The 12,465-nt window shown below is 33.2% G+C and overlaps 1 protein-coding gene across 1 annotated transcript in view; it reads left to right on the top strand.

Moving 5' to 3' along the window:
- LOC149773031 (glutamine-dependent NAD(+) synthetase-like) overlaps positions 1–9,159 on the top strand; it is a 78,331-nt gene extending 69,172 nt beyond the window's left edge. Inside the window, exon 19 of the mRNA XM_089946941.1 lies at positions 3,309–9,159. Coding sequence (XP_089803067.1) covers positions 3,309–3,941 — 633 coding nt within the window. The 3' untranslated portion in view covers positions 3,942–9,159. The remainder of the gene's footprint in view (positions 1–3,308) is intronic.
- The last annotated feature ends 3,306 nt before the right edge of the window (positions 9,160–12,465 follow it).

The raw sequence follows: 12,465 nt of genomic DNA, 5'->3' as shown, positions 1-12,465 counted from the left end.
TGGTTTAACCTCTACCAGTACCCAAATTAAAGAATACAAGAAAATAAAACTATGCTGACACAAACGGTAGTCACTTGAATATTTAAAACAATACTACCACATATATGAGCATGGATCAAAGACCTGGCAAGTTCAATACTTAAATCGGGTTTTCATCCAATTAATTAGCACTGATGGAAGCTGATGCAGCCAAAAAAAAAAAACAATAATACCACCTGTTTGAGCAAAAATAAAACACGTCAAGACCAAAACACTTGCACTGTGTTTTCATCCAAGTGCTCAACTTAAAGGAAGCTGATGCCTACTGATGCCTCCAAAGTTCAAAGATGCTAATTAAATTGACAGTGAAATCATTTCTTACTTTGTGCCTCATGCACAAACTAACTTCAGCCACTAGACTTGACAGTTAATAAAGAGTACAAAGACGAATTAAAATCACATTTCCACAACTGGCATGATGAACAGGTCATGGAGACCATCAAGGAAAAGGAAGATGTTACTGGTGACTATCAGTGCATTGTATTAATGAACCTTTCAGCCTCATTAATCAAGCCAATTCATGCTGAATGAATAATTGAAACTCATTTGACAATAGGTGAAAGATAGATGGATCTAGTCATCAGTGGTTTTCAGAAAGCTGGTCTTGTTTAATTCTGCAATTTGGTGATTATTTTTCTGTTAAGCATTTATTTTTGCCACAAGACATGTTTGACATGATACTGATAAAGTAGTTTCTGAAACTCATTGAAGTGTGAGCTTTAATGCTTCATTCAAAAGTTATAGTATTTTACAGGCTTGTTGTTCGTTTGAAATAAAAATGCATGGATTAAATAAAATGTGCTTTCAGAAATATTTAAATCATTCAACAACAGCTGTACTCATATCCTAGAATTTTTTAATATTCTTTCTTTTTCAGTATTATGAGCTTTTGAATACTTTATATTTTTCTCTTTTCTCTATATCTTGACACATCTAACCCATTGATTACACCCAGTGAGTGGAAATTACAACTACTTATTACCTTATGATTGATACATAGCCACTTTATCTTGACATATCTAACATATTGATTATACGCAGTGAGTGGAAATTACAGCTACTTATTACCTTATGATTGATACGTAGCCACTTTATCTTGACATATCTAACACATTGATTATCCGCAGTGAGTGGAAATTACAGCTACTTATTACCTTATGATTGATACGTAGCCACTTTATGTTGACATATCTAACACATTGATTATCCGCAGTGAATGGAAATTACAGCTACTTATTACCTTATGATTGATACGTAGCCACTTTATCTTGACATATCTAACACATTGATTATCCGCAGTGAGTGGAAATTACAGCTACTTATTACCTTATGATTGATACGTAGCCACTTTATCTTGACATATCTAACATATTGATTATACGCAGTGAGTGGAAATTACAGCTACTTATTACCTTATGATTGATACGTAGCCACTTTATCTTGACATATCTAACATATTGATTATATGCAGTGAGTGGAAATTACAGCTACTTATTACCTTATGATTGATACGTAGCCACTTTATCTTGACATATCTAACATATCGATTATCCGCAGTGAGTGGAAATTACAGCTACTTATTACCTTATGATTGATACGTAGCCACTTTATCTTGACATATCTAACATATTGATTATCCGCAGTGAGTGGAAATTACAGCTACTTATTACCTTATGATTGATACGTAGCCACTTTATCTTGACATATCTAACATATTGATTATCCGCAGTGAGTGGAAATTACAGCTACTTATTACCTTATGATTGATACGTAGCCACTTTATCTTGACATATCTAACACATTGATTATCCGCAGTGAGTGGAAATTACAGCTACTTATTACCTTATGATTGATACGTAGCCACTTAGCTTGACATATCTAACACATTGATTATCCGCAGTGAGTGGAAATTACAGCTACTTATTACCTTATGATTGATACGTAGCCACTTTATCTTGACATATCTAACATATTGATTATACACAGTGAATGGAAATTACAGCTACTTATTACCTTATGATTGATACGTATGCGTTGAAACGATATAAAATTACTTATGATTCTTTTATTAGATTTTAGAAATGGCTAATGTGTCATTGGGTCCTTAAATTCATGGTACTGGGCAAGAATGAAAACCATGACAATTAGTACCAGCATAAATCCCCAATGAAAATTAGTACCCCCCAAAAAATTAGTAATTCACATGAAACTCCCACAAACATTAGTACAGCCATGAAAATTAGTACCCCCATAAAAATTAGTAACTCACATTAAACTCCTACCAACATTAGTACAGCCATGAAAATTAGTACCCCCATAAAAATTAGTAATTCACATTAAACTCCTACCAACATTAGTACAGCCATGAAAATTAGTACCCCCCAAAAAATTAGTAATTCACATGAAACTCCCACGAACATTAGTACAACCATGAAAATTAGTACCCCCCAAAAAAATTAGTAATTCACATTAAACTCCTACCAACATTAGTACAGCCATGAAAATTAGTACCCCCATAAAAATTAGTAATTCACATTAAACTCCTACCAACATTAGTACAGCCATGAAAATTAGTACTCCATAAAAATTAGTAATTCACATTAAACTCCTACCAACATTAGTACAGCCATGAAAATTAGTACCCCCCAAAAAATTAGTAATTCACATGAAACTCCTACCAACATTAGTACAGCCATGAAAATTAGTACCCCCATAAAAATTAGTAATTCACATTAAACTCCTAGCAACATTAGTACAGCCATGAAAATTAGTACCCCCATAAAAATTAGTAATTCACATTAAACTCCTACCAACATTAGTACAGCCATGAAAATTAGTACCCCCATAAAAATTAGTAATTCACATTAAACTCCTACCAACATTTGTACAGCCATGAAAATTAGTACTCCCCAGAAAATTAGTAATTCACATGAAACTCCCACGAACATTAGTACAGCCATGAAAATTAGTACCCCCCATGAAAATGTACTCATTTGCTTAGCTAACAGTACATTATGATGCCTGCTTGAACAGTCTCTTACTGCAAACACAGTCATTAATTATTTCAGATCACAAGACTATCTCAGAGAGTTTCTTTCCAAACATTTTGCCAACAACTCTTTATTATTTCAAACCTTTTTTTAAGTGTTTGCTTCAACACAACTCCAACTTAGTGTTAGATTTTAGCAAGTCTCCCTGCATGTTGTTTCTAACTTTTCCTGGGTGTTTACTTCAAACATTTCATCCTGAAATCTTTTTTTATTCTTCAGATTCAGAAACTTGAGAAATCTGGTGGTTTTAGGAAGGAGAAGCAATCTAAAGTGTCATCAGCTAAAATGAATTCCATGGACAAAACTGCAACCACTAGCAGATCAACAGGAGGAGTTGGTGGAGGAGCAGAGCAGGGACAAAGTTTTGTGGGGCAGCCATCTTTATCTGCAGGGATTGTAGTTACTATAGCAGCAGATGTTGGTCAGCCTGATGCAAGCCTACAAACTGAATGGCAATCACCAGAATCATTCAGCATGGAAGCTAACACGTTAACATCACACTTAGTTAACTCTCTTTTGAGAAAAGAGAATACATTGGAGACAAATGTTGAGACCAGGAATTCATTTGATAAGTGTGAAGTGGAGTCACCATTTCATAAAAGTCGTATTGATGAAAATGTTGAAGAGCTACTGCAAAAGGGTCCTCCTAAGGAGGCAGTTCATGCTTTCCTGCAGAGATTATGTAAGCATGAAGATGAAACATCTTGCAACAGTGGTCTACACATGTTGGAGGAGCCATATTTACAAACATCCACATTCTTGTATAAAAAGAGAATGATTGCTGCGGAAATGGTTGTAGAAGAAAGCAACAAAAAATTCAAATGCACATCATTAGCTATTCTGGCAGCCTAGTTCGTATCATTTTGGACAGCGTATGCCACTCTTCAGCTTCTATTAAACATGGAACATTTCACCCAGGCCATTATTTCCTACTTAGTCAATTACACAATAATTTTTAAAAATAATGTCACTTAGACCCATTCTTTAATCACTATTAAGTCTCCCCCACCTACCTTTGAAAGCCACACCACCCCTACGTAAAATAAAGCATGCCTCTGCCCTGTTAATCAACAGTCTATCTTCTTGTCAAGAAAAGAATGTCCTGATTGGGAGAACACTATAACAAATTTATGTCACTATAGCAAATATTTGGTTGCAGTAGAATGTAAGTCACTTTGACTGGCTTCTGTTGGGAGCACAAGACTGTATATGAATAGAGCATACCTTCTTTATATTTGTAATGATCATGAAGTGAACAGTTTTTCCATAGCAGTAATATTGTGGGAATTACAGTGAATGTTTCATAAAAAAATTATTATTTTACCTGCAGTTGCAACATCATCAGTGTTAAGATTCTTTATTAAAATTTTTGTTGGGGTGGATGCATAACAGCATGGTGCAGGTCCACTGTCCCCCATGCTCCTCCCAATACTTTCTAGGTTCTTTTATACCTTGATTTTTGTTGTCAATACTCTTTCATTGATTCTTATTACGCCTTCTAAAGGCTTCATTGCATGATATAAATACTTCAATTCTAGGACTGGTACGACCATTTTCAAACAGTAGTTCATGTTATATTAACACTTTTTGCCACACCTGAAGTTTTTACAGTGCTGTTATGAGTATTGCAGGTAATGTGAAATGTTTGGCCATTACAAGACTGAATCATATATACATTTACTACTGCACCTTGCTGCCAGGGTGCATGATTGCACAAATCATGCTAAATTTGTGTGAATCTGCACATTTAGAGACCAGTGATGCACAAGAACTCCTGCAAATTACTTTGAAATCACACATATGAAAATGTACTCTGCATAGTATACAATTTTTATTCAGTTATTCACCCTTAAAGTCCTTGTCATGACATGTCATGCTGATATAGGTATCATAGCACTTGTCACAATATGTTCTTTTTTCACATCAGGGTTCTTTGACTTGACATGATTGGTTGTTAAACTAAAATTGATTGGTAGTATTTTGGACCTTGGAACAAATAATCTGTCATAGTTTGAACCATGCATCAAGGAAGTTTTTCCAATGTGCGGTTATAATACAGGCTATCTAGAAAACCTACATTGGCTGATTCCTAGAATTGTTAATCTTTAGATGACATTTTCATTTGCCAAATACAGGCTGATGATATCAATGAAGGTAATTTATTTTTAAAGTCGTAAAGTATATCAGATTATTGGAAAGTTAATGGAGATACCAGTGGGGGAATTTTAGCCTGCGAATGGTGTTCAATACAAGTACATGCTGGATGGAAAAAACCCCAGATGGCATGCTGGTCAACTCCCCATTTCATCAGAATTTCAAAATTAAATGTAGAAAAGGCAGAATAACAAGCCATATTAAAATACATACAATTTAAAAGTAGCGTGCAATTGTCTTTCTTTTCTCAAGCAATTTAGCTCTGTAGGATCTTGTGGTACAAAACGATATAACCCTATATGGGTTAAGATAAATTTAATTTATAATAATCTAAAAACGAAATTGGGAAGTAAAGATATTTATTTGACCAAAATACCTGAATAAGCAGACTATGGCATTAATGTATTTACAATATAGAACAGATAGTAAATTTGGCATAGTAGTCACTAAAACACTGATTTAAGGAAGTGAAACTTGGGCAGAGCTTGTGTTAGTGAAACGTCTTATTTAGGAGCAGGAGTATCCAAAAGACAATATGTGTAAGCTGTGATTTTTTTTTACATGACAACCATTAAAGATAGTTTCCAGCATGAAAAGGGATTCTCTGCACAGAATAATATTTATACGCAGGTATGGAATATATTAAGCTCAAACAAAATCAAGAGATTAATGCTTACACAGCTAAAGGTTTAAATATTTTAATTTTAATAGGGCTCTTACAGAGTGGAGCAGGAAGTAAAAGAGATGTATATTGAAGTGCTAGGTAAATATTGAACTATGGCTGTCTCCTCCTTCCCCTCCTTTATGTCTTGCTCCCCCACCTTATTTGGTGACAAGGGGGGGAGCTCCCCACATAGATAAAGTCCTGGCAGCATCTTTGATTCTTGGAAGAATTCAGCATAGTGGTTTGCCTATTTTGAAAAGAGAGTGTAATTATGACAAAGAAGTACATATGATATCTGTATGGTAGCTATATGATTTATCACTTGCTTTAAATGGGTCATTTTCATTTGCTCAGATTTAGATAATTAACATTCAGAGTGTACGACGTTGTTACGGTCTTTAAAGTAGATATGTTTTCAGAAGAAATCAGATAAAATATTGTGAAATACTGTTAACTTCCAACTCGGAAGCATCAGAACATGCAATGAAACATGCTTTATACATTCCTGTGATAATTGTTTCTGTTACATGATTTCTGCAAGTGATATTGTTTTCCTTGAATGGCATGATATAACACAATTTGCTTTAATCTGTCCTGTTGATCTATTATGTAATTAAATATATGTAATGTGATGATATATATTTTGTTGTGTCATGTAGCTGAAAAGGCACTGTCACTGTTTGAAAACAACTTTTGAGTTTTTTTAACAAACTCATCTTGAGAAACAATTAAAGACCTTTGTTTCAGCGAATATGATATTTTATGAACCAGTAAAGTTATTACATTAATGTCTGTTTCATGCCAGCCTATATAAGGTTTACTGGTTCAGATAACTTCATATTTACCTCACAATAGATCAATAGTCATATGTAGCCAGTAAAGTTATTACATTAATGTCTGCTTCATGCCAGCTTATATAAGGTTTACTGGTTCAGATAACTTCATATTTACCTCACAATAGATCAATAGTCATATGTAGCCAGTAAAGTTATTACATTAATGTCTGCTTCATGCCAGCCTATATAAGGTTTACTGGTTCAGATAACTTCATATTTACCTCACAATAGATCAATAGTCATATGTAACCAGTTTCCTTATGTTTGTTTCCATTTCTTGTCTTACATAACTTGAATATTTTTTATTTTTTCTACATTTCTTCATAAAAATAATTTGCTGTTGAGTTCAAAAGTATGTAATAAAATACATTTGCTTTTGAGCTTACATGAAATAAAATCAGTTGTCTATTAAGTTCACAAGTATATAATCAATGTCCTATTGAGTTCACATGTAATAAAATCTGTTTGCTATTGAGTTCACAAGTATGTAATAAGATCAGTTTGCTGTCGAGTTCTTAAGCATGTAATAAAATCAATTTGCTATTGACTTCACAATTATGTAATAAAATTGGGTTGCTATTGAATTCATAATTATGTAATAAGATCAATTTGCTATTGAGTTCACAAGTATGTAATAAAATTGGGTTGCTGTTGAGTTCATAATTATGTAATAAGATTAGTTTGCTTTTGAGTTCACAAGTATGTAATAAAATTGGGTTGCCATTGAGTTCATAATTATGTAATAAGATCAATTTGCTATTGAGTTCACAAGTATGTAATAAAATTGGGTTGCCGTTGAGTTCATAATTATGTAATAAGATCAATTTGCTTTTGAGTTCACAAGTATGCAATTAAAAAAGGAAAAGGCAATTGCATTTAAACTACTATATATACTTTCTTTTAAGTTAGCTCCTACTGAAAACAACATAGACTCTGGTCTGCCTTTGCATATTGTACCAGTAGCTCAGGGTCTGTGATGTTCTACAGATTAGTCCAAACAAACTGCATCAACCCAGATTAATTGGAGTATTATGGTAATAGGTACATATCTAAGTGTATGGTTTAAAAGCACATCAGTACAATACTGGCTTGAAGAAAATTGAGGAGGATATTCCAAAAGCAAATGCCACCACTTATTTTTTATTTACATTTGCTTGTAAATTGTATTCTGCTTTAATATTGATCTTTGTAATTTTTTCCATATACAGTATGTATTTATTTAGACAACTACTGATTCCTGCATCATTTACATTTGATCTCATTATTCAAGAGAGTTTGCATAGATTTTTGTCGCTTTCATAACATCAGTCAAACAGTCAAGCCTGTTTCAGCAACCATCTGCAAATAATAATCACTATTGTGTTATAGCCAAGTTCCACAGGTCCATTGATGCATGAATCATTAACTATTTTTCTGTATATAGAGCCCACTGAATAAATACCACATCAATATGGTCTCCTGTGGCTTATTCTGTTTAAATCTACCTCTAGTAGGCATGAATGACACTAAATTTAAAGTTACTACCTCATAAAAAGAATCAAACTACAACCCTCCGAACAATCTCCTACCACCAATTTGCACAAAAAAAAAATAATAAAAAAATAATAATAAAGTAACACAATGTGCATTCTACAACTGCAGGTACATTTAAATGGAATAACTGAGTACATGACTGTATTTTGTGCCATATTATTTTCTAGATGATGAGAAAAATTATGTCTGCATTATTGCTTTTTGTTAGAGGACAACGATTCCTATTAGTGTCACTTTGTGATGTTGATTTTTCCATTCGAGTTTATTTTTTATTGTTTGTTTCTTCGTGTATTTTACAGGTGATGGGTGCATATTATTTTCTTTGACAGTGAAGTGTGTAGCATACTTTAATTTATATTGGATGCATATTAATAGTAATACATCTGTATCTAAAATTATGTAGCCTGTATTCTCTTTCAAACGGTTTAGTCCAACTGCAAAGTTCACAGACCCATATATGCTACTACATAATGTGCCAGCATATCAGGATCTATTCATTTTGTTAGGAGTAATCAGTGGAACAAACAACATATACTGTGATCTCTACTGGTGAATTATGCGATGGCAGATCAGGGTCCATGTTTGCAGTTGGACCAGACTTAACAGTGTAGACATCATTACACTATTTTTAGTGTTGTGTAATTAAAAATATTCCTTAATAAAATAGATTTGTACACTTGTTTTGCTCTATTATTTTTAATTGTGTTGAATGTTTGTTAAAATTGTTTTTTAATTTTCTTATAAATTTTAAATGTTGTCTTTAATATTAATTATAACTAAACCAAATCTTGTATTAATTTTCCATGACATTGATCACTGTTAATTTTTGAGTTAATTTATATCTGCACAAAAGTTTTTCATCAATAAATGACTTTGATAATTGGCTGGAGACTTTGGGTTCTTATTGATGGTTGTCTACACATTAAATTGTCAAATGTATATGCTTGCTGATTAAGATAAAATTGTATATACATTGCACACATTTATTTTTCAAATCATTCATGTAAACTAAAATCATTTAAAATGTATATGTTGCTTTTTATAGTCTTGCATGTGCTTATAAAGGAATATCTATGCAAAAGTTCTTAATGGAATAACTATGCAAAAGTTCTTAATGGAATATCTATGCAAAAGTTCTTAATGGAATATCTATGCAAAAGTTCTTAATGGAATAACTATGCAAAAGCTCTTAATGGAATATCTATGCAAAAGTTCTTAATGGAATATCTATGCAAAAGCTCTTAATGGAATATCTATGCAAAAGTTCTTAATGGAATATCTATGCAAAAGTTCTTAATGGAATATCAATGCAAAAGCTCTTAATGGAATATCTATGCAAAAGCTCTTAATGGAATAGTTGTGCAAAAGTTGAAGTTATTATATTCAAACGTATTGGAAAAAATTACATTGTCACTGATTGTCTAACAATACTCCATGTGTATATAAAAATGGATTAAATTTGGACCAGTTTTCCTATCAAATACCCAAAGAGAGGCCATTGGTGGCTGAGTCGTCCAAATCACTTGCCTTTACAAATCACAGCCATCTCACATCTGTCCCTGTGGGTTAGAGTCTTGGGCTTTGGCCAATGTGGCTATGTGAGAAAGCACTTGCCAGTAACTTCCCACGGATCGGTGGTTCCTACCAGGATTTTCCTGGGTTCTTCTCTACCAGTTATATTTACCGCCATGTATAGCTATCATGTTCAGAAAAATGGCATTAACTCACAAGAACAGCAGCAACAACAACAGCAATACACAAATACACAAAGTAAAAATTATGTTTGTAAGTGATTTTATGAGTTTGATGCATTTATTGAAAACCTGCATGATCAATTTACAGCAGGTTATAAATCAATGAAAATGTACAATGTTGTGTATATTGTTTTGTTCACTTTATCATTTTCATTTGCAGGACTTAGTGCAATTAGTAATTTGAATAAACCGTTTTTCTTTTTATGATTTAATAAGGGACAAATGTCACAGATGAGTCAGTTTACATCGAGTCTTTCAGAGAGTTAATGGTATTACAATACACCTAGGTAAAGAGTGATGCTAAAATTTGCTCTGAAACTTTGTATTGAGAATCAATTCAAGTTTGATTTATACAGTTGCTTTTGCAAAATGTTATGGAGTTATGGTCTCTAAGGGCTGATCATTTTTTCCCCACCATTTTTCCAGGACAAATTGTTTCTGAAAATCCATTTGTTCGATCTGCATTTTCACTTGTCCCAAAATTGAAATCTCTTGCCTAGGTTTGACAAGATACAAGTATTTTAAATTATATTAAAAAGAAAAGAAAAAACGTACAACATATTTATTTCTTCTGAGGGCTTATTGTTTAGTTTTATACTTTCGGGGTATCGTATATTTCTTTCAACAATATGGTTGCATCTCTGCTTCCATCAGCAAAAATGGAAGGGAATTTACTGGAATTCAGACCTTTCTTAACTTCTTTTCTCAAGGCTTGATCCGTTGACAGAACAATGTCTTTTGCCCCAAGTCGATAAATAGCACCAAGTTTATAACCATTCTTCTCCAGGAATGTACACAGCGTTTCCATATCAGAAAATGGTTTTCAATCTTGAGCTAAGGTGTAGGCTATATTAAAGAGTACCCTCATTTTTTTTTTGTTTTTTATTTCATTCTCATTCAGTTTTTAAATGGTCTTTTCTAGTGTAGTGTTAACAAATCAGAATTCAGGGATTTTTTGCACATGATGGTTAGTGTCATACATATACTGTACTGTGCAGGCCTTACGAAATCTAAAATTGTTGTGAGACTTGATTAAATTCTGAATTTGTCAGGTTCCGTTGACAAATACACTGGCTGAATTTCTAACATGTGCCAGTTTGGGATAACTGCAAAACTTCTTTACTTGATGCTTGATGATTTCAAGCCATCGATAAAAATGAACTCCATATGGCTGAACATTTCTTTGTCTCTTAGTTTTGTCATATTTGTCAATTTTTTGCTGCCACAGGGTCTGGTTTATGTCTTTATGGAGGAATAGTTTCCCCTGACTCAGTGACAGCCTTACGTCTTATCCTTCCATATTTATGTGAATTTTCTGCTTGTGAATCTTCTTTATCAAAGTCTTTTCACAAAAAACCTTTAATATCTCATTTTATCTAGAAAGAAAATATCACCTCATTTGACAACTACTTATACTAAGTGATCATAACGTTATATTTTGTCTTTTAAATGCAAACATAGAACGTTCCTTTAGTATGTAATTGAACACTGCATATTGAAGTTAGTCCTCTGTATAATCGATTAAAAACATGACACACTCAATGCTGTGATTTGTTCAGTTCATAACTGAAATGGATAATTGTGTTATTAAATACCTTTCATTAATTTAAATTTTTGTGGCATTGACTCTGGATTGAAATCAAAGGATGATCTGCTTACAAGTATATGTGTTGAGTATGCACAATATGACCGTTTTGTTTAAAGGACTGGTGGCAGGGAAATTTCTGAACTTAAGGCTATGATGTGACTTTTTAAGCTATTATTGGGTAATAATTAAAGATATGGATATATTTGTGAATTTGGTCTTTCTGGTTCGTGTTGTTCTTGAAATTGATGTGAGGCATGTACATCTCATGTAGTCAGTGCACATAGTATGTTACCAGTGATATAACAATTGTCGACTAGGAAGCAGAGCTAGCCACTTAATAGCAGTAGGCACATTGGATCAAAGCAAGTAGAATATCTCAAAAATAGCCTGGATGACAACTATTTTGAATTGCATCAAGCTATTAAGTAAACCATGTTTTTTAAAATTATCATTCATGGAAAGGGTTTGTGCTTGTACTGTGAGCATCACGTGTTCCCAAATCTGGCCTTCGGACATGAAAAATGCATGTATAAATTTGGGGGTAGGATGCATAAACTTTTCATTCTCAAAATTCTGTATGATTTGTCAAGTCACGTGAATGACCTCACTCATATATTTAATTTTTGTAAAATAAATTTTTACATTATGCGGGTGTATTCAACATTAAATTTGTGCATAAATCTGCCCCATGCAGTCTCCCTGCTAAAGGATAGTTCCCGTTATCTAACGATAAGCTCCACCCACTTAGTTATTGTTGCACCGGCTGAAAAGCTATCATGAAAATGGCAGATCCAGTAGCATCGGCAGCAGATTTCGCTGGACAATATTCTCGACAATATTTCTGACA

This window comes from Sinohyriopsis cumingii, unplaced genomic scaffold (assembly GCF_028554795.1).
Source record: "Sinohyriopsis cumingii isolate HCF-2022 unplaced genomic scaffold, ASM2855479v2 utg000913l, whole genome shotgun sequence".
NCBI lineage: Eukaryota > Metazoa > Mollusca > Bivalvia > Unionida > Unionidae > Sinohyriopsis > Sinohyriopsis cumingii.
Note: the sequence above shows the minus strand (reverse complement) of the source record. Positions and strands in the feature narration are given on the sequence as shown.